Source organism: Suricata suricatta, chromosome 4 (genome assembly GCF_006229205.1).
Source record: "Suricata suricatta isolate VVHF042 chromosome 4, meerkat_22Aug2017_6uvM2_HiC, whole genome shotgun sequence".
NCBI classification, from domain to species: Eukaryota; Metazoa; Chordata; class Mammalia; order Carnivora; family Herpestidae; genus Suricata; species Suricata suricatta.
This window is the reverse complement of record NC_043703.1, coordinates 145,209,557-145,235,362: the sequence shown is the minus strand read 5'-3', so window position 1 is coordinate 145,235,362 and position 25,806 is coordinate 145,209,557. Positions and strand designations below refer to the sequence as shown.

Here is a 25,806-nt window from a genome sequence, read left to right as displayed (position 1 = left end):
TCTAAATTGGACCTCTTAGACCCTTCCAAGTGCAGCATATCAAAAATAAAACTTAACTGGGATGCCTGGGCTCAGCTGGTAGATAATGTGACTTAATCTCAGGGTTTTGAGTTTGAGCCCCGTGTTACGTATGGAGCCCACTCAAAAAAGTAAATTAAAACTAAAGAATAAAAATTATCTTTTCCCTAAAACTAGCTTGTTTTCCCATTTCTTTTTTTTTTAATGTTTATTTTATTTTTGAGAGAGACAGAGTGTGAGTGGTATGGGGGTGGGGGTGGGGGCAGGCAGAGAGAGAGAGGGAGACACAGAACCTGAAGCAGGCTCCAGGCTCCCAGCTGTCAGCACAGAGTCCGATGCGGGCTTAAGCTCATGAACTGTGAGATCATGACCTGAGCTGAATGGATGGCTAACCAACTGAGCCACCTGGGCGCCCCTTGTTGTCCTATTTCTGAGGATGGTGCCATTTCTCATTATGATTCCAGACTGGTGCTTTTCAAGTTTTTCCGCAACTTCTTGTTTTAAAAACTGTCAACTGTACAGTAAGATTGAAAGAATAATATAGTGAACCCCTAAATACCTCCTAAATACTAGATTTAATCATTGTTAACCATTTTGCCATATCTATATTGTTTAATAAAGCATTTGACAGTAAGTTGCAGACATCTTGAAACTTTAGCCCTAAATACTTCAAGGGATTATCTCCTGAGTAGGAGGACCTCCTCTGCTGCCCAGGATGTTGTTATGGGAGCTGAAACCGTAACAGTGATTCTGTAACTTCCAGTGTTCGGTTCATAGTCCGTTCCCCTGTAATTGTTCCAAGAATGTCTTTATTAGTTTTCCGCCCCCCTAACCAGGACTCCATATTACAAATGGATAGGTCTCTTTAGTCTCTTCAACTAAGAACATTTTCTTTTTCCTCCCACGCCCTCTCCCCCCACCCATGACAGTGACTTTTGAAAACTCTAGGCCTCCTGTTTGATAGAATGTCCCGTATTCTGGATTTCTTCATAGTGATACTAGATACTTTAACTTCCCTTATGAATTTCCTATAAACTGGAAATTAGTCCTAGAGGCTAGATTCGTTTCAGGTTAAACAATATTTGGGAAGAATGCTCTATGGGTTTATATGGTATTCTGGCATGTCAGGAGGCACTTGAAAGATTTTTTTTTTTATTTTTAAATAAGCTCTATACCCAATGTGGGGCTTGACTTACAACCCCAAATCAAGAGTCGCATGGTCCACTGACTGAGCCAGCTAGGTGCCCCATTTTATTTATTGTGTTCTAGCTAAGTTTAGTCAATACTCTTTTTGAAGTTCACACATTTTATTTGTGAGAGCTCCTTCAAGTTGTTTTGTTTGTTTGTTTCTTTCTTTATTTCTTTCAGTAAGCTTTATGCCCAAGTGGGGCTTAAACTCACGACTCTGAGATCAAGAGTCACATGCTCTACTAATTGAGCCAAGCAGGCCCCCCCAAGTTCTTATGTCCCTTTGGTTTTTAGTGTACTATTGTTTTCTGAGGTATAATTTGAATATAATAAGATGCACACATTTAAGTGTATAGTTTGATGAATTTTGACCAATGTGTATACGCATATTTTTGATATCCCATTAGTCTTTAAGTACTTATTTTTGGCACACAATAGATCAGTGAGGTTCACTTTGTACTTGTTTTGCCTTAGACCTGGCCTCAGTCATTTTTTTAAGAAGCTTATTATTCCTGGAGCACCTGGCTGGCTCATTTGGTAGAGCATGTGATGCTTGATCTCAGGGTTGTAAGTTCAAGACCAGTGTTGGGTAGAGAGGTTAATTAAAAGTAAAGTCTTTACTCCTGAAATCATTGTTGCACTATATGCTAACTAACTTAGATGTAAATTAAAAAAAATAAATTAAATAGAAATAAAAAAAAAATCTTTAGGGGCACCTGGGTGGCTCAGTTAAGTGTCTGACTCTTGATTTCAGCTCAGGTCATGATCTCACAGTTCAGGAGATCAAGCCCTGTGTCAGGCTCCACAGTGACTGCCGGGAAACTCCTTGGGATCCTCTCTCCCCCGCCTCTTTGTGCTCCTCCCCCACTCTCTCAAATAAGTAAACTTAAAAAAGAAAATAACATCTTAAAAAAAAAAAGTAAATAAAAAGCTGTTTCCTTTAATGGGTAATGGCATTTAGAAACCAAGTCTGAGTTCAAGATTGGCTCATTCCTGTCCTACTGGAGTGTTACTGCTTCTAGTCTCTGTCAGTGGGCAAAGCTAGACAAATGTACAGCTTAACTCATGTGTTTATATTGATACTCCAAATTTAAAGTTAATATACCGGGATTTTACTTCATCTCTGATTTTATTCTTTTTTTCTTTTTTTTTTAATGTTTATTTACCTTTGAGAGAGAGAGAGAGAGAGAGACAGGGTGAGTGGAGGAGGGGCAGAGAGAGAGAGAGAGACGCAGAATCTGAGGAAGGCTCTGTGCTCTGAGCTGTCAGCACAGAGCCTGATGTGGGGCTTGAACCCACAGACTGTGAGATCATGACCTGAGCTGAAGTGGGACACTTAACCAACTGAGCCACCCAGGCGCCCCATCTCTTTGATTTTATATTTGTCTCTCTTTTCTCCTTTGACTGAAACTTTGGTTCCTACTAGCATTACTATATTTATGTATCTGTTTTATCTTTTCCTAAATTATTTTTTTAATGTTTTATTTTTGAGAGAAAGCGCACGAAGGGGTAGGGACAGAGAGAGAGGGGGACAGAGGATCCGAATGGGCTCCACACTGACAGCAGGGAGCCTGATGAGGGACTCGAACCCAATGAACCACGAGATCATGACCCGAGCCAACGTCAGACACTCAAACAAATAAGCCACTCAGGCACCCCTCAAAATTATTTTTGATTCTTCCTATTTAACTTGTCATTTTAAAGGAATTACGGTATTTTATGTGATGACCTTTGGCACTGTCTTTTTTTTGTTTGCTTTGGACTTCTGCTCTCAGGGGTTTGCTGCATCGGACCAGTGTCCCAAAGGATGTTGTTGACTATATCATCTTTGGCACAGTTATACAGGAAGTGAAGACTAGCAATGTGGCTCGAGAGGTAAGTGAAACAAACTTCATATTGTTCAAAGAGATTGATAGGAGAATCCATTTGAATTTCAGTGAACAGAATTATTCAAAAGTTATTAAAGTTTATTAACCAAGGTTATATTTGGCCTAAAATGTGATTTTACAATTTGAATAATGAATGTTATTTAATATTTAAGAGAATTTTGGTATAAATTAAATGACTTGCACTGGACTAGTCTATATTCTATACTATAAGTCAAATCAATTATTTGAGCTGCTTTGGAATATGGTCATTTTTCTATCTCTTAGGGTAATATAGGTTGTGGGAAAGTATGCCTAATGTGGCTTTTATAATGCTACCCTAGCTACTAATTACCTAAACATTTCAGCACTGTGCAAAGAGCTTATTTCGTAACATGGTGCTTGTCGAGGCAGCCTTGCTGATTCACTTATTCCCGTTAACTGGGTGACACCTAGGGTGTGTGGCTTTTTTAAAACTACTTCACAGGAGTTTACTTTTACCCTAGTTGGCATAGCTCCAGGCAGTGTTCACTGGTGGCCACCCAGATAACAGCAGGCCTTGGCACTTCTGTGACACGTCACACAGACATGAATAGTCCGAGCACATCTTCTGGGCTTTGTTTCAATTTGAAAGTGATTATTTGGATAAAGTTGGCTGCAAAGCGCATTTCAGTGTGTTAAGCATTTTCTTTATTTCTAGTTTTGTGCCTGGCCTATCTCTGTGTTCATTACGGCTGTGGGGACAATAATTTCCATCAGTGTTGGCCTGGAGGGAAAATGAACAGGACCAGAAGTATTGATTCCGCCCCACATTTTTACCTGCCAGTAACTGCTAACATTGCTGAAGGTCTGGTGTTACTTAAGCCCACAGAATCGACTGTAGCATGTTGGGGGGCGGGGGGGTGGGCAGGACAAAATTATGAACAGAAAATGTTTTTTTCTCCCATCCTGATTTTTTGGGGTTTTCCCAGGCTTTCACATTTCTGCCTGTGTTGAATATGACAATGTTATGACTGCATCAAACAAGTTATAATTTTCAACTTTTGAATTCTGAAAAAAACAAAGTGGCTCTAATAAAGTGCTTTTATTAAGTGCTTTAACTAAATACCAAGTGTTTCAACTTTCTTAATATTTGTATTGTAATACTTAAAGCCATAATGTTTTTCCCTAAATTTTATCTGAAAATTTTACATTCGTATGCAAACCTCAGCTCCGGACTGACATGTGGGGCGTCCTCTCCCTCCCCTGTGCTAATGCCGCTTGCATTCCACTCCAAGGAAAGGCTGCACGGAGGGAGTATGTCATGAGGATGTCTGTCTGTAGTTGTAACCTAAAAGGCAGTGTAATTTCCAGCTGGGGAACTTTGTAAGGACCTGCTGTCTGTATTAATTATGTTTATAGGAAATCCTAAAGGCTTCTGGAGCCGAGTTCCCATGAACCTGACTTTACTGACGGGCCTCTGTCTATTTCCTTGGTTTTCTGCTTAACTAAGAGGAACCTTCCTCCTTTTTCTTTAGTGTGCTGTCTAGAGCCTAAGCTTGCCTTGAGAGCTGTTCAACCTTTAAATAGAAGCATCTGGACACGGTTCACCAGAAACCATTTCTATTTAAAGCTCTTTCAGTGCTAAGAGTCAGCCGGGGCCACCAGTGTAATACGTGCTGGAAAGGACCTTGTGAGGATTGGGCCTTACGACCTGAGTGTCCTTTACCCTTGCCCCACTGGCGTGCCCTCCTCCCCTGGCCCCTGGACATTTGCTCCTTTTCTTCCTTTTGAATTGGTCTGCATTGAAGGCCTGACGTGCCGTTGCCAGGGTGTAGTTTTCGGCAAAGTAGGTTGGGCACTTAGTAACAAGCCTGCCTGGAAAGACCAGAATAAGGTTATACTGCGTGTACACCCCTATGACGTACTTCTATCTCTATAGATGATGATACATAGGTGGTGGAAATATAACAGTGGGGTGCCTGGGTGGCTCAGTTCGGTTAAGCGGCCAGCTCTTGGTTTCAGCTCAGGTCATAATCTCATGGTTTGTGAGCTTGAGCCCCGTGTGGGGCTCCGCACTGACGGCATGGAGCCTGCTTGAGAGTCTTTCTCTGCCCCTGCCCCCGTCTCATGTGTGCTCAGGTGCTCACGGCTCGCTCGCTCGCTCTCTAAATATCAATACATAAGCTTAAAAAAAGGAAAAATTATTTAAGAAACATTGAGCCTCCTCAATCTAGGCTTTGGAAACATGTTTATTTTTACCAAATTACAGGAGATCTTTATTCTGAGCATAGTTAAATAGTTTCAAAAAAGGGCCACTAAAAAAGAATTCCCCTAATGGAAACTAGAATCTCACAAATAGCGGTGGTGGTGGTTGGTGGGGGGACAGTGAGAACAGTATTTTTAAACTGTAACTTCAATATTTTGAAATATTTTATTGTATCTATGCATTCTTAAGCAAAATTGTAATCAGGCCTTGATGTTGAATTGCCCAGTAAGTATTATAATAAAATAATAGGTATCTTCATGTTATATTTAACTTTTACTTTGCCATTGCGATAGAGATAGAGGCTGTTTTGCAAGATTAATGGAGGGCTTCAGTTCTTGCCGACCCCTCAAACTGCTCTCTTTTGAAGCATCTATTATATCATCATCCTGGACAGTTTTTTCCTTCTCCAGTTGGTTAGCTGGTCTGGCCCTTATTTGTAAGACGCTTACTTGGGGCTTAGGCAGTTTTGCAAAGTTTCTTTCAACTACTCGAAGTCCTTCTAATTGGCGCGTTTTCCAGGGTGACTTTGCATTGGATCCACAGCGTGCCATCAGGAGTGTGGGGCCGGCACGAAGAGAGACCAACTAGCAGTGGGGGGGATGAGTGGAGAGCAGGCGGGGACCTGCGTGGGAAGGCTGTTATGTGAGTGGTCTGTTCTTTAGAAGTCACTTTGTGATGGACGACTTTTGCGTGGCCACTAAGCCTTTCAGCTGCAGGAACACAGATCATGAGGCTCCTACTCCGTGATCGATTTCATCGTTCCGTCAGGTGTATTTAAAAGGTTTACTTTAAGTTTATTTGGAAATTTAAATTAAAATCAAATTATATATCGATATTCCCGAAGCTCGGAGCAAAGCACTGCCGGGACGTTAGGGGACACAGACGAGCGTTGTAGCCTGTCTCCCACATTAGAAACCGGCTACCGGGAATTTTGCGGAGTGCTTGTCAGTTAATGGCTGGATGAAAAATGCGGGAGCCATTTCTGTAATGGGCTTCGTTTCATTCTAAATATTACTCAGGAGAATATTAACTTCAAACCCTTTCCTGATTCACCACATGGAGAAGTGGTGCTCAAAGCATCATTTGCACGTAACGCTTCCTCTGGAAGGTGACCGTTTCATTCGTGTGTTTCCTGAAGGCTGCCCTGGGAGCTGGCTTCTCGGACAAGACCCCTGCTCACACGGTCACCATGGCTTGCATCTCTGCCAACCAGGCCATGACCACAGGTATGCCTCCGTGAAAGCAGAGGGCACGTGCAAATTCTCTCTGGTCCTTTATATGATTGTCAAAAAGTACTCTTAACGGAACCCTATGATTAGCACAGATCTCTGAATTTGTGTCTTTTTAAAAAACAATAAGGTCATATGTAACATTTTTTATTTTTGACAGTAGTTCTCAACTTTTTCCTTGCTGTCTATACCTGAGGGACACAGCCATTCGTGTAGTTTCTCTGTCAGTGATGGGGCTGGCCACAGCAGGGATCATCCGCTGGAGAAGCCCGTCTCTAGGAGGGTGCTTCGGAATTTGAGGCATGAATAATTTATAACCCGCTAGGTTTTTAAGTTAGATGAGTCCCAGGGCACTTGGGTGATTCAGAGAGTTAAACATCCAACTTTGGCTCAGATTATCATCTCGTGGTCCATGGGTTCAGGCCCCGCATTGGACTCTGTGCTGACATCTCAGAACCTGGAGCCTGCTTCGGATTCTGTGTCTCCCTCTCTCTGCCTGCCCCCCACCCCCGCTTCAAAAATAAATACCCCCATGAAGATTGTGGCCCAAGGGAGAAATCACCGTGTAGAGGTACAGGCTCTTTGGACCGCTCTCCCCTCATGCCTGTGACATTTTTATGATTAGTAACAAGTTCTCCTAACAAACTCTAGCAAAATCGTGGGGCATTTTTCAGTATTAGTCCTTGTTGTGACAAGACTGGAAGCCTGAAGGATGACGTCGTTCTGTACTCTTAGTAACATCGAGGCCAGGTGGCAGCCCACCTCACGAGTGGCAGAGAACGGTGCCAGAGGCCGTGATTGGGGGACATTCCCCACTCTACGAAGCATGTGGCAACTTCCAGACAGAGCAACGAAACACTTGCCAGTGGCCATAAAGGGGAGCGGGGACTGCCTTCCATCTTCAAGAGCTAGACGTCCTATAGCTTGTGGGAGAAATTCCCGTAGTAGGGAAAAAAAATCTTTCTGAAAACTAAAGCTGGGAGTTTATAAAATATGCAATGTGTTCTGGTTTAGAGTATCATTTGTTTGAGAGTTGGTTCAGTGGATATTTCCAGAAGCTGTTGTCCATATGGACTGAATGAAACTTGTTTTTCTCTGGTGCACTGAATATAGTTTTAGTCCTTCAAGACAATTAGATTCATCCCTCTGAAAAAATGAAAAGCTTAATCACGCATGTTATATAATGCTGATAACGGTTATATGACAAGAATTTAGAAGCTTAAGTTATCAGTGGTCTGTTAATTTCTGCAAAAGGTGTTCATGTACCCGCAACCTGTGCCCCGTAGGTGTTGGCTTGATCGCTTCTGGGCAGTGTGATGTGGTCGTGGCAGGTGGCGTCGAGTTAATGTCTGATGTCCCTATTCGTCATTCAAGGAAAATGAGGAAGATGATGCTTGATCTCAATAAGGCCAAGACTCTGGGTCAGCGACTGTCTTTACTCTCCAAATTCAGATTGAATTTCCTATCACCTGAGGTAAGACTTATGAACTGTGACATAAAGACCTGTGTTTCCAAAGCATCCCCCTGCAGTGACACCGAAGTAGGTAAAATAGCATGGGGTCACTTAGGCTCATTTATAGGTTTTGTTAATTACAGGGAAAGGTTAATTATTTGTTAAAGGTGGCGGGGGGCGGGGGGAATTGTGCTTAGAAAACTAGAATTTGTAAGCCGCACCTTAGAGATGCTCCACTCACAGAAAGCTTCTGTCTTGGTCTTGGCTTTCCCAGATAACCCTGGGCACGCCTGTCGACAGCGTATGATCCTATATGTCCCCTTCCCCAGCTCCCTGCAGTGGCCGAGTTCTCCACCAGTGAGACCATGGGCCACTCTGCAGACCGACTGGCCGCTGCCTTTGCTGTTTCTCGGCTGGACCAGGATGAGTATGCACTGCGCTCTCACAGCCTGGCCAAGAAGGCGCAGGATGAAGGGCTCCTATCTGATGTGGTGCCCTTCAAAGTACCAGGTAGAGCGGTTTCCTCGGCTTTGTAAAGGAATATGCTTCGTGCCACTTGTTAGGGAGTTCGGAATTGCTTCTGAAACTCCAGAAGCCCCTAAGGACTTTTCAATAAGTATGTTGGTTCTGTTTCTACAATACTCACTTTTAAACATGGACTCAAGGTTTAATTTATGTTGTAACAGGTCAACATTTATTTTTTTCAAGGTTTATTTATATTGAGAGAGGGTGTGTGTGCACGAGTGGGGGAGGGGCAGAGAGATGGAGGGAGGGGGAGAGAGAGAGAGAAATCCCAAGCAGGCTCTGGACCACCTGCGCAGAAGAGCCCAAGGGGTGAGGCTTGATCTCACACCCGTGCGCATGACCTGAACCGGAACCGGGAGTCAGACACTTAACCAACTGAGCCACCCAGGTGCCCCACAACATTTTCAAAAGAGAAGTTTTTATAAAAGTCTGCTTTCAGGTCTTCCTGCTATATCTTAGTTTTTATGTAGATGCCATTTAAAAAAATTCTTCATATGATTTCTGAATAGAATACCCAAATGTAAATAAATATCTTAAGAAAGTAGGATGTCCTCTTGTTAGATCCTTTAGATTATTTCCCAGATGTCTTAAAAGTATAGTTCAGATAGTTCAGGGGTGTCTGAGTGTCTCAGTTGGCAGAGCATGTGACTCTTGATCCTCAGGGTTGTAGGTTCAAGACGGATATTGGGTATAGAGAGTACCTAAAAAAAAACTAAAAAAAAAAACCCCATAGTTTAAAATTCAATGGCATCCTGGTAACTGTAAAAGACTTTCTTTTTTAGTAAATAGCTCTGGTTTACATTTCATTTGTTCTTACACTTTTTAAAACATATTTCTCTAGAGAAGATCTATAAAGCTTGTACTTCCTTAGAGTTAAAAAGTTCATGTTTTTTTAGGGAAGGATACGGTTACCAAAGATAATGGCATTCGGCCTTCATCTCTGGAGCAGATGGCCAAGCTAAAACCTGCGTTCATCAAGCCCTATGGGACAGTGACGGCTGCAAATTCTTCTTTCCTGGTAACTGTGTGCTCTGGGTTTATGAGTGACTTGTCTTGTGGCCTCTCAAAACATCTGTTTGTATTATGAATAGAGATGTAAACATTTGGTTATTCCTCATAAAAATAATACTCAGATGGAATTATTTTAAAAAATTGAATCCTGGTTTTAAGGCCTTCAGAGTCACCTAATCTAGCCACCATTCTGCTACAAGAAGCTGTTCTCTTCAGGCATTTAACCAGTCAGGAAACTCTGATTCGCTCTGCGAGGCCCCCGGGGGTGGAAAGGCCAGTGACTGTCATGCCAGGAGAAGGTGCCATGGTGGTTGTAAGCACAGGCTAACAGAAGCCACACAGAGGGGAGGAGGCAGAGAGGCTCCGAGGAGGAGGTAACGTTTGAGCAGCAGATCTCGAAGGAAGGGTACAGGCCAGTTCAAGAAGTGTAATAAATGCATTCTAAGCAAGTGGAACGGCAAACGGGTATGAACAAGGGTTTCTTTGGGGGAAAGCTTCGTTGGAGCATAGGATGTGAATTTGAGGAGTTGTATGAAACATGCCAAGTAGGCAGAGAGTGTGACAGGATACCTTATAGCGCAGCTTGTTAGAAAGTGATGCTCTAGGGGCGCCTGGGTAGCTCAGTCAGTTGAGCATCTGGCCTCAGCTCACGTCATGATCTTGTAGTTCATGGGTTCAAGCCCCAAGTCAGGCTCTGTGCTGACAGCTCGGAGCCTGGAGCCTGTCTTTGGATTCTGTGTCTCCCTCTCTCTCTGACCCTCACCTGCTCATGCTGTCTGTCTGTCTGTCTCTCTCTCTCTCTCTCAAAAATAAATAAAACATTAAAAAAAGAAAGAAAGAAAATGATGCTCTATACTGGCCCCCACGCTATGTTATTATAAGTATTTTATATAAACATATAGAATAAATATACTCATTTTTTGAGGTGGCGGTTTTATTTATCAGCATATAGCTTCCTCCTCCCTTGTTTTTTAGCTCCTTCATAAATATCCCTTTTGATTCTGTTTCTGCTCATAAGATGTGGTTTCTTTTCTCCTGCCACCTTGAGATACAGTCTTATAGGTAGAGCCTAGCTGGTCAGCATTTCCTTTATAATGTATCTTCTTACTTGCACATAATGTCTGGAAACAGGGTACCTGTTGTTGTGTTTGACCTTGGTAAGTGACTACCTTGGGCTCGGGGAGGGGTGCCTGGAGTGGTCCCAGCAGGACGTACGGTGTGAGTGGTGAAGGCCTGGTTACATGATCATTTCAACAACCAGACTGAAGGGTAGGCCCCATGGGCCCGGCGGCACGCTTGCCGGAGCGGAGCGCCCTTGATTACCCCTGGGGTGTGCTTCGGGGGCGGTGCCGTCACTGAGAGTCAGATGCGCAGATCATCAGAGGCAGCGCCTCACAGAAACGTGGGTTTGGGGAAACATGTAGACGCACCACATTCATTGCACTTTTGCACGGTGGCCCCTTGAACCTGTTAATGTAATGTCTGTAAACCGTGTATCATGTGTAGTCTCACCTCTCTTTCCAGACCTGATGGCCCCTCTCTTGGTGATATGGTGCCTCCGTAGTGCCTTCAGGGTTACTGAGTTAAAAATCATAGAATGTGGTAAAAATTGTTCTCATGTTGCAAACTGTAAAGTAGTGGATTTTGGTTTCTTTTTCTTTTTCTTTTTTTTTGGTGGGGGGAGCTTTCTTTTAAAGTCATGGTATAGGATTTTTTTTCAGTGGTAGCTCTTCAACTTCTCGCTTTGTCAGTTGGGAGAAACTATATGGGGTGTGCCCGGGGAGGGACGGCCATGGGTCTGACGCGCTCAGCTGCCTTCCTGTTTCTTCCATATCCCCCCGAAGCCTGTTTCCTTCCGCAGGCAGGAAGCAGCTCAGAAGCCGTCCATAAAATGTAAAAATAAGTAAGGAAAGGAGAGATTGCTTTAATTCATAAGATTTCTCATCTTCTGTGCCAAAAGCAAAAGTCTTTTGGCTTAAGTTTATTATGAATACGTCCTTCTAAAGTTACCTGTTCTCTTTGTCCATTTTGATAACTGGTTCTTTTAAACAGTTTCTTCTATCCTCTTCCTTAAAAAAATGGGTTAGTGTGTGTATTTGAATCGCCTATTAGTTGCGGATAAAATGAAAGTAGTTTTGTTCTATAAAATCTCTGTGTACAGTATAATTAGTTGATAGATTCGGGAACACTACATAGAAAATGGTTGTACAGAGACTTCCAGAAAGGCTGAAGAATTTAACATTATTACTCTGCTTAACGTTTCAGACCGACGGTGCGTCTGCGATGCTGATAATGGCAGAGGAGAAAGCTCTGGCCATGGGCTATAAGCCGAAGGCCTATTTGAGGTAAAGTAAATGTTCAAATAAATTGCCCCCTCGGTTTCTTTATTTTTTTTACTGGAACTAACCCATCTGTTTTTTACCTAGGGATTTTGTGTATGTGTCTCAGGATCCAAAGGATCAACTTTTACTTGGGTAGGTAGCAGTGTAGAAATATCCTTGGACTATCATTAGAAGTGTTTGATTACCCACGTTTATTATAAAGATTTTAAAGTACATTAAGTTCTGCGTTCATACTTGTTTTGTGTACTGGATTCGGATTCTTAAAAATAATCCTTTCTGTTGGGGTATCATTTTATAGTATTGGATTTTTTTCTCCTTTTTTCTCATACATATTGCTCCACAGTCTTTGTAATACTTTTATGAATATAAGCCGCTTGGTGTTTAGATTGTCTTCCGTCCCTCACAGCTGTGTCCTCACGGGCCTCCGGCATGTCCTTCAGACTAGCCACGCTCTGCTGTGTGTTCTGCCCTTGTGTGCTCTGTGTTTTTCTAGTTCTTCACAGTATCTGTTGTCCTTCTCTTCCATAGTTTTTGCATTAGGTTTATCCCGGACTCTAGAATATAAACTTCGTAAGGATGGAGGAGGCTCTGTCTGGTCCGTTCACTGTTGTGCCCCCAACACTTAATATTTGTGCAGAAGAGCCAGTGAATGAGTGGAGGGCATTACAACACCTTATGTAAAACTCACCCTGGAGAATAAGGAATTCTTAGGTTTAAAAATCAAAGTTTTAACACATTACTTTTTTTTTTTTCTTAGACCGACATACGCTACTCCAAAAGTTCTGGAAAAGGCAGGATTAACAATGACTGATATTGATGCTTTTGAGTTTCATGAGGCATTCTCAGTAAGTCACTTACAGGATCCATATCAAAGGACTGTAATCATAAAAATTGTGGTCTGTGTTTGGGAGATCCGCGTGTGTTTTAGGATAGTAGTAGGACACGAGTAGAGCTTTATACTTGAAGTGCTGACCTGCACTGTTGGAAGGGGCGTAAGTGGGGGAGTCCAGTGGCGCAGTTGTGAAGACCCACCTTTTGCGGTGATCTCTTAGAGGCTCTTCAAAAGAAGCAAATGTTTCCTTAGGAAAATTTCACTGAAAACTGATTTAAAGATTTGCTCAACTTTAATGTCAAGGGACATTAATAACAAGGTCCTTTCCCTTGTAGGGTCAGATCTTGGCTAATTTTAAGGCCATGGATTCTGATTGGTTTGCACAAAACTACATGGGTAGAAAAACTAAGGTAAGTGATTAAAAGTATGCTTGAATTTCCAAAGCACGGTGATATATGGGCTGTTAATAAAAACATGAAGGGGAAAGCTGTTCCTTTTAATGAAGAATTTCTAATTTATTAAATGTATTTATGTCTTAGTTGGAAAATAGTTCCTGGAAATCTTTAGAAAAAATGAAAGTAAAACTCTATGTTGTCTTTTATTCTTCCATTTCCGGTGGTAGATGAAAATAAATAGACGTGGCTTTCAGAGTTGACCTAGAATTTTGTTTTTACAGTAAAATAAAATGTGATGTGTCTCAAGTTAGTCATTTCCTCCCTCTCTGTTCCCTTCCTTTTGCTAGGAGGCCAGCCCGATGCTTAAGTAAATTCATCATTATGTTTGTGTCTGTTTTGTGGGAGCCAGGTTGGGGCACCTCCTCTGGAGAAGTTTAACAACTGGGGTGGATCGCTGTCCCTGGGACACCCGTTCGGAGCGACGGGCTGCCGGCTGGTCATGGCAGCTGCCAACAGGTTACGGAAGGAGGGAGGCCAGTACGGCTTGGTGGCTGCCTGTGCCGCCGGAGGACAGGTATGTCACAGCAGCTGCAGCGGCGCTTCTGGAAACCTTCCTAACCTTCTAACCAGCTCCTTCCAAGCACGGTTCCTTTAGTTACCTTTGCAACATCCTCAGAGCAGTGTTTCTGATGACAGACAGCTAGGAAAAAAGCAGCCTCATTGGAGGGGAGAGGGGGCAACTTTGATTCTTGATAGTACTTTGGAAGGAAGATGGTTTTTCAACTAGAGCTGTTTCTACTCCTGAAATACTGTTTATATATTTATTTAATTGTGAAAGAAATATAGGCTCATTATGTTTCTATATACTGAAAGTGTATAGAAAAAAACTAGAGTCGGGGCCCCTGGGTGGCTCAGTCAGTCAAGCATCCGACTCTTGGTTTCAGCTCAGGTCATGATCTTGTGGTTTTAAGGGTTCGAGCCCCACAGCAGGCTCTGTGCTGATGGTGCAGAACCTACTTGGGATTCTCTCTCTCTCCCTGTCTCTCTGCGCCTTCCTCGCTTGTCTCTGTCTCAAAACAAATAAATAAAATTAGTCACCTATATTCCCCTCAGAAGACACTCTCATTATTAACATTTTGAAATATTTCCTTCTTTAATAATAAAATTTTACTCATTTATCTAGTCACCCTGAGGCCATATCTACACAGTCTCTCCAAGAAGTAAATTCTCTTTCTTGAAGACTGAATTATCTCTTATTTGGAGAATTAATTTACCACTGGATAACTTACAGCTGCTTATTTGGGGTGAATTTGTTATTCAAAGATTTCTTTTATTGTCCTTACTTGAATTACAGACACAACTTCCTGCCTGCCACAGCATTGCACTCTGGGAATAAAATCTAAAAGGAGGGCTGATTATCATCTTTTTTCCCCAGTCTTCATGGAAATAGATCTGGTTTTCTTCCAGATTACAGAAACTTTCTGTTGTTGGTCCCGATAAATAAGAAGCGATATAAAAGTATAAACATCTTGCATTTAAAAGCCTTTATTTATGGCTTGTCCTAGAAACTTTGAAGAAACAAGGGGTCCGTTATTTGTAGGTTGGAGGATTTCAGACTTGATGATGAAAAGCGGTTTTCAGTCTGTGTTATTTTGTCCAGGGAAAACCATGGGCAGGACTGGAGCCTGCCCTTGTGTCTTTCCCGGCCGGGCTTACCCGAGGGAGCAGGCGGTGCGCACGGTTAGTGTCTTGTGGCTTCTGGCGTGTGCTCCCTGACCGTTCACCAGCACACGGAGTAAAACCCAGTACTGGATGCTTCTGCTCCAGCTCCAGCAGGTTCAGGGCTCCCTGAAGGACGGACGGTGTTGGTGAAAGGGAGCGAGAGAGCCTCGGCTTCTTTCTGCTCACCAGGCAGGCGGCTCTGCACTGACTGGAGAGTCAGCTTTGTTTATTGAAAAAATGTTTGGAGTACAAAACAGAAGTGGCAGTTGCCTTAGACAGTGATTTCTGATGACAAATTCTTTGATATGTAAACATTTCCCAGAACATAGATTGGAAGAAGACTCATGCATAATCTTTATCGATAGTGATTGATGTAGGTGACTAGATCCTTATCACATGGGGAAGGAAGGTATCTTTCAAATTCAAGACCATGTTTTTAGCATAGCATAGTATAGGCAAGAGTTCTTTTGTGAGCAGGGGTCAATAGCCTGTTTTCTCCAGGGGAAGAAAAACCAGTTTCTTGAGAAATGTAATATTTGCTCCTATAATCACAAAAGAAGAAACTTCTATAAGTTCCTTCACAAGGTCTGATACCAGTCAGCCAGGCACCTTGGGGTTCGCTGCTCAAGCAAAAATTGAGTGGGGGCTGAGTGGTGTAGACGCCGGTCGCCATCTGTCGGTGGGAGGCCTTGCAAACCTGCCTTACTTCAGAAATGGCTCCCAGCATCCACCCAGTACCTTTCTTCTAGAAGTTTACAGTATGGTGAAGGAGAGAGGAGATGATGGACTTAGAAAATAGATTACAGTTGGCATTGTTACGTCAAGAGCCAAATAAGTGGAACAAATGTGACTGGGCGATTAGAGGAGGAATCTGACATTCTGGGTTTAGAGTAGCCTGTCTCCGTGTTGTCTCTGTGGACACCTGGGACCAGGTGATTGTTTGTTCTGGGGGATTGTGTTCTGTGTTGTAGGAGGTTTAGCCGGATCTCTGCCCCCTAGATGCCAGCGGCAACACTCCCCTTGCCCATACACTCCCAAGACCACACAGTGTTTGAAAGGCAGGGCCAGGATCAAAGCCGGTACTTTTCCCATTGTTCCCTTTTGCCTCAGGACTGGCCGGAGTCCTCGCCTCCATTGCTCTAATGGAACTTTTTTTTTTGCCTCCCTCCTCTACAGGGCCATGCTATGATCGTGGAAGTTTATCCAAAATAATGAAGAAGAGGTGACCTGGAGTTTCCGCGCAACACTCGCGCTCGGCAATGCCATTCCAATGCATTTCTTACTGACGTCCTGAGTCCCTGGCTCCTCTTCGGAAAAGACGTTTGTGGCCTTCTCTCAAATACTTTACAGTTAAGCCTTGCTAGCGTTCTGAGCTTTCCAGTAATCATGGCTTACTACTCCTTCAGGGATTTCTCAATCACCAGAGTCTCTCAGTGTTATGTTTAAGTAATCGTTTTGTGTCTCTGTTTTCATTAAATGCTTCAATGAGTGGTTGCGGTTTGGAGAGAGGTTCGCTGAGATTTGGAATCATCTTTGTAACATCCTTCCTATTCGTGACCTAAAGATAACATGTTTTCTATAAGATACAAACCAATGTGCCTAAGGAAACGTAATTATGGAAAGGTAATTCAGAGTTTAAGTATCACGGAAGACTTATAGTAAGTGTTTAGCTATATAAGTGCCCAGTTAATAAAGCGAGGAAGTATTAAAGAACTTTTGCCTGGTTTTTTACTAGAGGTAGAGTGGTTCCCTGGCTTGGGGGCAGATTTTGCCTTTATTCATTTGTAACTTTTCGCCGTTTTCGTCCACCGTGTGGCTGCTAGGAGTATAAAGAGGGTCCTGCTTTAGAATAACACCTTTTTCCCCATTTCTCCATGGGGGCAAATTTATTTTGCTGTTTGGAGATGTTTCTGTTTGCCAGGATTTAAATCAAGTGTAAAGAAATTTTATGCACAAAAATATTAGAAAACTTTTTAAAGAGGGGTGCCTGGGGGGCTCCGTCGGTTAAGTGTCCAGCTTGGCTCAGGTCATTGTCTCACAATTCATGGGTTCGAGCCCACGTTGGGCTCTGTTGACAGTGTGGACCTGGAGCCTGTGTCGGATTCTGTGTCTCCCTCTCTCTCGGCCCCCTCTCCCCCACTCGTGATCTGTCTCTCTCAAAAATAAATAAACTTAAAAAAATATTGCCTATGTTCAAGTAAGAGCTTTTGTTCTTATGTGACAGAATGGAAAGACAAGCCCGCAAAAGGGACAAAGATTCTGATAACATCCTACAAAGGAGATACATCTTTCTCACAATCTGTGTCACTCTGATATAATCTTTCAAAGGATCCAGGTTCTATAAGGAAGTCCCATAGTCCCGTACATCAGAAAGAAGAAAGATAGCTTACAAAATAATGGGCAAAAGATATCAACAGACATTTTTTAGAAAATAATGTAGAAATGGAGACTAAACATGAGAAGATGCTCATCAGTAACAAAAAGTCAGATTAGGATCATAAAGAGATACTCTTTTATACCCATCAGGAAACATGATGAAGACGCCATAGCAGGTGTTGATGAGGCTGCGGCACAGTAGGAACTCTTACACACTGCTGGTGAGAATACGCATTGATATGAACCACTGCGGGAAACAGCGTGGCATCACCTTGCACACTTGAGTAGGTGATGCGGTCTGACCCAGCACATGAGTGCCGGCAGGCACCCACAAGACTACATAGCACCATTGCTCTTTCGTAGCAAAGTGTTGTAAGTACCAAATAGTCATTGACAGGACAGGTTCAAAAACAGGCACAACGAAGTCCATTTCTAGGTTGCCTACATAGGAGATAAAAATAATTTCTAAAATAGTTAAGGGAAGAGAACAGAGAAATCTTTCACACAGAAGAATTGCAAATAATATATGTAGACTCTGCTCCAAGAAATGGAACGTGCCTGTCCTTGGTTGAGCGTGGGCTGGACTTCATGTCTCCGCTCTAGCAAACAGAGTGTGAAGAGGGAAAACAAGCAACCTTACAGTGGAGAAACGTGGCAAACACTAATTTCACCAAGTGACCAGGGGCGTCATCAGTGCTGGCATGTAGGTCCCACATACCTCCCGGTGTGATGTAATCAAAGGGGCGCTTCCCTTCAGGGGTTCTTTCCAAATACCCATTAACCCAGTTGGATCATGAAAAAAGACAAACACAAACTGAGGGACATTTAGATAGAATGTGTTCAAAACTATCCCGGTCATGAAAAGAGAATATGGAGAAACCCAGACCAGAGGAAGCTAAGGAGACAAGACAACTAAACGTAATACGGGATTGTGGATTGGATTTGAGACCTAAAAAAGACATTAATGGAAAGTTGGTAAGATCTGGAAATGGGTGGGTTTTTTTTTAAATCACAAAATAAAACATTTAGATTTCATTTGATGTTAAAGTCCATTTCTATTTCTAGTGGCTTTTAAAAATTTATACACTAGGTACATATTTTGTAAAAAGTAAAATGAATATTTATAGGGGCGCCTGGGTGGCTTAGTTGGTTGAACATCAACTCTTGATTTTGGCTCAGGTCCTGGCTCAGTGTGGAGCCTACTTAAGATTCCCTCCCTTTCTCTCTCTCCTACTCTCTCTCTCTCCCCCTCCATCCCTCTGTCACTCTTCTCCCCTGGCTTGTATTTTCTTGCTATAAAATAGTAAAAAAGAGGGGCACCTGGGTGGCTCAGTCGGTTAAGTGTCTGGCTTCGGCTCAGAGCATGATTTCATGGTTTGTGAGTTCGAGCCCTATGACATGCTCTGTGCTGACAACTAGCTCAGAGCCTGGAGACCGCTTCGGATTCTGTGTCTCCCTCGCTCTCTGACCCTCCCCTGCTCGCACTGTCTCTGTCTCTCAAAAATAAAAAAAATTAAAAAAATTTTTTTAAATAAAATAGTAAAAAAAGAAAATGTCACTGCCAATGTCCTGCACATACTATAGGGAAAAAAAGTGCATAGCTTGAGATTGATTTTTCTGTTACCTCATTCACTTTAGTAGGCCAGTCCCAGTGACCTTCTGGAGCCTTGTATGAAGCTCACAGACATAGGCTCTTCAGCTCTTCCTCAGACTCTGGTCACTATTGGTCACTAATACTGTCAAAGATAAACTTTCAGACACAACTTTACTAACGTTCAAAACTGGGGCGCCTGGGTGGCTCAGTCAGTTAAGCATCTGACTCTTGATTTAGGCTCAGGTCATGATCTCATGGTTCGTTCGTTCAAGCCTTGAGTTGGGATTTTCTCTCCCTTTCTCTCTGCCCCTCCCCCACTCATGCACACGTGCACATGTGCTTGCTCTCTCTCAAACTAAACTTTAAACAACTGGTTCTTAAGTGAAGGGTCTTTCTCAAGCCTTTGTTTTCTTGTTGAAGTTGAAATATTTGCTCCGGTACCTTGCAGGCCTGTCGCTCAACAATTTCAGTGGCTTTCCTCATTACTGCTGCCATGTCCATTATCTGATCAACGTGTGATTGTAATTTCTGACTTGCTTCCAAGTGTCTCCTTTCTGGTCCATGTTGAGATGTTTCCAAGATGTGTCGAGATGCATTAAGGAAGAATCCTTCAGAGTTGTTAGGACAATCCATGTTGGTCTTGGAGTGCTGCTCCTTTAACTTCACTTTTTTATATCTGGATCATCCTTTTTGCTAGCCGTTATCAGTCTAAACATTCGCTGTTGATACTTGCTCATTATAAGTTCCAAGATAGACTGGTGTTCTTCCAGGGATGTAGGCAGTTCTTTATTCTCTTGTACTTCTCTGATTTGTCTGTTTTCTTGCTGGATTGCCGTAATTGACGTGGACTGTGGCCGATGTTTTGCAACTTCATGAAGTTCTTGGATTTCTGCCTGATACCGCTCAGTGCTTCTGCTCTTGAGTGTGGCGGTTTGTTCGGTCGGAGATTCTGCTGTGTCATCATGATCTCTCGGTCTTTCAATAAGAGCATCAATATCAGGAGGTGCCTTCTCAATTGTGCAACTCCTTTCTAAAGGAATATTCTGGTCTCAATCCCTTGCAGCCATCAGCTATGGTGTTAGGATTCACAGCCTCTGCTAACAGGGACCTACACCCCCAAGGGAAGAGATCCTCTCGCCTGCTCAGCTTCTTCAGTGAGCAGACGCAGAGCCCAGCAGAGGCAGTCAGTGGAGGAGCGGCTGGAGGGGTCAGCAAGGGCTCAGCCCCATCGTTGGCCCAAGGAAAACCTTCTGGAGGTAACAGGTGTTTTGTTTTGTTTTGTTTTGTTTTTAAGCCCAGAAATAAATCTGATGTGGTCCAATGATTTTTGGCAAGAGAGCTCAGACCATTTAATGGAGAAAGGGCAGTCTTGTCCACAAATGGTGTTGGGAAAATGGACCACATGCAAAAGAATGAAGTTGGACCCTTAAACCATGTACAAAATTAACTCAAAGTGGGTCAAAGACCTAAACATAAGACGTAAATTGATAAACTTCTTAGAAGAAAACAGGAAAAGCTACAGGACATTGGATTTGGCAAAGCTTTCTTGGCTAAGACACCGAAAGCACTGACAACAACAACAAAATAGGTTGGACTTCACAAAATTAAAAATTTTTGTGCATCAGAGGACAGAGTCAAAGGGCAACCTATGGGAGAAAATATTTGCATGTCATACATCTGACAATATCCAGAACATATAAAGAGCTCTTACAACTCAACAACCAAGAAACAACCCAGTTTAAAAATGGGCAAAGGATTTAAATAGATGTTTCTCTAAAAAAGATACACAGATGACCAATAAGCACATGAAAAGATTTTCAACATCACTAGTCAACTAGTTCAACATCATGAATCAAAACGACATTGAGATACCACCTCACACCCATTGGGGTATCTGTTATCAAAAAACCAGAAAAGAGGGACACTTGGGTGGTTTAGTCGGTTGAGCATTCGGCTTGGGCTCAGGTTATGATCTTGTAGTTTGTCGGTTCACGCTCAGCTCAGCCTAGAGCCTGCTTCTGATTCTGTGTCTCCCTCTCTCTCTGCCCCTCCCCGCTCTCAAAAATAAAAACATTAGAAGAAACCCCCTCTCAAAAAAAAAAAAAAAAACGAGAAAATAGCACGTGGTGGTGAGAATGTAGAGAAACTGGAGCCCTTGTACACTGTTGGTGGGAATATAAAATGGTCCAGCTGCAATGGAAAACAGCATGATCATTTCTCAAAAGATTAAAAATGGAATTAATATATGATTTAGCAACTCCATGCCTAGGTATATACCCAAAATCATTGAAAGCCGGGATTTGTGCACCCACTTTCCTAGCAGCATTACTCACAATAGCCAATAGAGGAAAGCAATATGCAGTGACAGCCAAACGTGTGTAAACACGCAGTAGAGTACTACTATACAGCCTTAAAAAGGAAGTGATCCTGTCACATGCTACAACATGGATGAATCTTAAGTGAAATAAACCAGTCGCAAAAGGATGAATACCATATGGTTCTACTTACATAAGGTATACAAAATAGTCACCTTCCTACAGATAGGAAGTAGAATCATGGTTACCACCAGGACTGGAGTCGGGGGTATGGGGAGTTGTTCAGTAGGTATAGAGTTTCAGTTTTGAATGATGAATTCTGGAGATTGGTCACACAGCAATGTGAATGTACCTACCACTATGGAACTGTACACTTAAAAATGTTTAAAATGGTAGATTTTCTGTTTCACCACGAGCAAGTTTTTTTTAGTGTCAAGTCGAAAACATTCAGAGCAGGGGCGCCTGGGTGGCTCAGTCGGTTAAGCGTCCAACTGCAGCTCAGGCCATGATCTCACAGTTCATAGATAGGAGCCCGTGTCGGGCTCTGTGCTGACAGCTAGCTCAGAACCTGGAGCCTGCTTCAGATTGTGTGTCTCCCTCTCTCTGACCCTCCCCTGCTCATGCTGTTTCTCTCTCTCTCTCAAAAATAAATAAAACATTTAAAGAAAACAACATTCAGAGCAGAAGCTACCTCTGGGCAGGAAACGGTGGGATTGGACTGAAGAGGGCTTTCGTGGCATTTCTAAAGTTCTAGGGTCTGTGATTAGGTCAGGTTCACCCAGCTTTACATAAGTTATATGCTATTTCTAAACATTCTATACGTGTGAGAGAAAGCTGAGCTACTTTCAGTAGTATGGCCGCGATAAAAGATGAATCTTGGCTGTCATGGTTATAGATGCCTCCATCTAAAATATCCATTGGTGTTTGTTCTCCAGTATTTCAAACTGGTTATGCTGTTTTTTAAATGTTTATTCATTTTTGAGAGAGAGAGAGAGAGAGACAGAGTACAAGTGGGGAACAGGCAAAGAGAGGGGTCAAAGGATCCAAATTGGACTCTGCTGTGACAGCTGACAGTCCGAGGCGGGCGGGGCTGGAACTCACAAGCGGTTAGATCAGGACCTGAGCCAAAGTCAGAGGCTCAGCCCACTAAACCGCCCAGGTGCCCCCGCCCGCATTATGCTGTTCTTAAAGATCCCAACTTCAGTGTCTCTCTTTTCATATAAAACTTTAATTAGACCCTCGGTTCCACCAAATAACCGTTTGGGAATAGAGCCTTTATTTGCCCTCGTCTTGCATTCAGACTTCATAATGGCGCTTCCCCACTATGCTCCCTACCCCCCTCCTCCCGCTGTTTGCTTCTCCTCGTCTCTGATTCCAAGTAAAAGTCCATGTTCTTCCTGTGGTCTGTACAGTCCATTCATTCAGTAAATACTTACTGAGTGCCTGTTACATGTCAAGCATATTTTAGACACCGAAGCTGCAGCAACCCCCAAAACCGATAAATTCTTGCCACCTTTGCTTCCATCTTTCCAGAGAGAGGAATCCTAATCCTCAGCCTATCTTCTCCCTCTGTTCTTGCTTATTTAGCTTTATTTTTTATACAGGCCTCTCAAATTCCAGCCTCTCTCAAGGAGTGAAAAGCAGGAGCAGAGTCTCCCAGTCTTCTGGGATTTAATGGATGACTCGGAGGTCCTCTGTCTGTCTGTGTCCGCTGTGGTCTATTTGGGCCTCTAAACTGGTATATTGTGCTCCTTCAGTGAACAGGGATCACTGTTTGAGAGGAAATGGGAAAATGTGGGGCTAAAGGACAAAGATACTGAGGAAAAATACTATTCTGAAAAGAAATGCATTACTGTGAAAGAGACAAAGCATCTAGACATGTTGGCAATATTTGTGGCTGCAGGAACAGCCAGGAGCCCCTTTCCCCCTCCATACTTAGGGAGCCATCAGCGATCAGACAGAACTGATTCCCAGAACAGAAGTCCAAAAAGGTGGTTCAGAGCTTCCTCAAGAACCTCTAACGTAGTCCACCCTTCTGTACAAGTCTCTATTTTTATTTTCTTAATTTTTTAATTTTTTAATGTTTATTTTTGAGAGACAGAGAGATAGAGTGTGAGCAAGGGAGGGGCAGAGAGAAGGGAAGAATCTGAAGCAGGTTCCAGGCTCTGAGCTGTCAGCACAGAGCCCGACTTGGGGCTCAAACCCACAAGTTGTGAGATCATGACCTGAGATGAAGTTGGATCCTTAACTGACTGAGGCCCCCAAGGCACCCTGAGTCCCTATTTTTAAATATGCAAAATGTTCAGAAGAACTTTTTCAAAACCACTTTTTTCTACCATAGAAATACATTCTCATTGTAAAAATTAATTTAAATATTTATAGAGTAAGAAAAAATAGAGAAATCAAGTAGAGATACTGTTAATATTTTGATGTCTCTCCTTTTTAGTGCACACATATTTGGACACAAAGGGACCCAGTTTTGGTAGAGACCAAAATTGGCTACTCTAATGCTGATCGGAACCCCTTTGTCTTACTTAGTTGTAGAGCCTAAACATTTTTCTATATCAGTGGGTATAACTATACATCATCGTGTTTAATGACCACACTCCTTTGGTAGATATATCCTCATTTATTTTACCAAGTGCTCTTTGTTGAGGATATAAACACACTAGAACACACCTCATTTGCACATTCCTCTGCTCACCTGTCTGCTAATTTCTTTAAGCCATCTTTTTTTAAATGTTTTATTTATTTTTGAGAGAGAGAAAGAGAGACAGAGTGATCAGGGGAGGGTCAGGAGAGAGGGAGACACAGAATCTGAAGACAAGCTCCAGACTCTGAGCTGTCAGCACAGAGCCCGACGCGGGGCTCAAACTCACGAACCATGAGATCATGACCTGAGCCAAAGTCAGATGCTCAACCGACTGAGCCACCCAGGCGCCCCAAGTCATCTTTTTAGAAATGGAATAAAAATGGAATTTAGAAATGAAATCCTCACTTTCTTATATTTACCCCCAGAACCTTCTTTTCAGTCCTTTTTTATGTGACAACCAAGGGAACAAAGGCATAATGTCATTTCATTTGTCAATTCTTCTGTGCATTTTTAGCAGCAAAGCATATATTGAATACACGTCATCATTTGAGAAGGAAATATGAGAACACATATTTCTACAGAAGCACATTCAGGGGTCTCTGTTGTTTTTAAGGTGAAAATATATTTGAACCATTCAAAAATAATTTTATAATCGGGGAACCTGGGTGGCTCAGTCAGTTAAGCATCTTACTTCAGCTCAGGTCATTATCACATGGTTCATGAGTTCGAGCCTCACATCAGGCTCTGTGCTGACAGCTCAGAGCCTGGGGCCTGCTTCAGATTCTGTATCTCCCTGTCTCTGCCCTCCCTCACTTGTACTTTGTCTCTTTCTCTCTCTTTCTCAAAAGTAAATAGACATTAAAAAATTTAAAAAATAATTTTTATAATTAAAAAATTCAGACTGTTGGGTGCCTGGGTGGCTCAGTTGGTTGCTTCGGCTCAGGTCATGACCTCGAGGTTCATGAGTTTGAGCCCTGTGTCGGGCTCTGGGCTGACAGCCCGGAGCCTGGAGCCTGCTTTGATTCTGTGTCTCCCTCTCTCTGCTCCTCCCCCACTCGCACTCTGTCTCTCTCACTCTCAAAAATAAATAAACATTAAAAAATTGTTTTTTAATTTATAACTTTTTAAAATAGTTTATTATCAAATTGGTTTCCATATAAAAATTGTTTTTAAAAAGAAAAAATTAAGACTAAATATTATGATGCACAAGGGCGATTGAGACAGGACTCTGTTGCCAGGGAAACCAGCAGGCAAAGCCCTCGCTGTCCCAGTGGCTGCCCACCTCCTACGGCCGCTGGAGCAGGTCCAGGGCATAGAACTGTGGCAATTGCCCTGCTGAGTTGGTATCTTCTAGTTGAACCAAACAACTGAATCCATTTAGAGAACTATTTGGGCTGATTTCTGTACAATGAAAGTACTCACAGAGATCTATGTTTATAAGAAAAATGTTTTCAAGAGCATATCCATTTCAACAGAAAGCATTCCCATCTTATAAAAATAGCCATGACTTTTGTCATTAACAAAGACTCATTCATGAGAATTTTTTTCCATTTCTCTAGTTGAAAACGTTTTCAGAACCCTCCCATCATCTTGTGGATTCCATGAGGTAATGCAGCTAAGATGTCTTGGTGTCCTCTCAAGCCTTTTAAAAAACATGTCTTCTCCATATCTGGTCTTAGCTTGAGCCTGTCACTTTTGTTTATTTATTTATTTTAGTTTAGTTTATTTACTTTTTGAGAGACAGAGAGAGCAAGGGAGGAGCAGAAAGAGAGGGAGAGAGAGAATCCCAAGCAGGTTTCACACTGTCAGCGAGTCTGATGTGGGGCTTGAACTCACGAACCATGAGATCATGACCTGAGCCAAAATCAAGAGTCAGATGCCTAACCGACTGAGCCCCCCAGGCGCCCTGAGCCTGTCACTTTTAAATGTCCATTTTTGTCATCTTGTTGCCTTAATTCTTAGTGGTCTGTGGCAGCTTCCTCTCTACTTTAAAATCGTTAACACACTTTTACAAAGGTGCTCAGATCGGTGATTATATACGTTCATACATCTATGAAACTTACATTTATGCTGATACTGTTGGAAAAGTTAAAGAAAGAG

The 25,806-nt window shown here is 42.6% G+C and overlaps 1 protein-coding gene and 1 pseudogene across 2 annotated transcripts in view; one reads left to right on the top strand and one right to left on the bottom strand.

Moving 5' to 3' along the window:
• HADHB (hydroxyacyl-CoA dehydrogenase trifunctional multienzyme complex subunit beta) overlaps nt 1-16,541 on the top strand; it is a 34,251-nt gene extending 17,710 nt beyond the window's left edge. For both annotated transcript variants that reach the window (XM_029938150.1, XM_029938151.1), the window contains exons 6-16: nt 2,982-3,081; nt 6,458-6,545; nt 7,835-8,022; nt 8,331-8,511; nt 9,423-9,544; nt 11,803-11,882; nt 11,964-12,011; nt 12,637-12,724; nt 13,047-13,121; nt 13,516-13,680; nt 16,005-16,541. In XM_029938150.1, the coding sequence (XP_029794010.1) occupies nt 2,982-3,081; nt 6,458-6,545; nt 7,835-8,022; nt 8,331-8,511; nt 9,423-9,544; nt 11,803-11,882; nt 11,964-12,011; nt 12,637-12,724; nt 13,047-13,121; nt 13,516-13,680; nt 16,005-16,040 (1,171 nt within the window). In that variant the 3' untranslated portion in view covers nt 16,041-16,541. The remainder of the gene's footprint in view (nt 1-2,981; nt 3,082-6,457; nt 6,546-7,834; nt 8,023-8,330; nt 8,512-9,422; nt 9,545-11,802; nt 11,883-11,963; nt 12,012-12,636; nt 12,725-13,046; nt 13,122-13,515; nt 13,681-16,004) is intronic.
• A 2,301-nt stretch (nt 16,542-18,842) lies between these two features.
• LOC115290741 lies at nt 18,843-22,503 on the bottom strand (annotated as a pseudogene).
• Between the last annotated feature and the right edge of the window lie 3,303 nt (nt 22,504-25,806).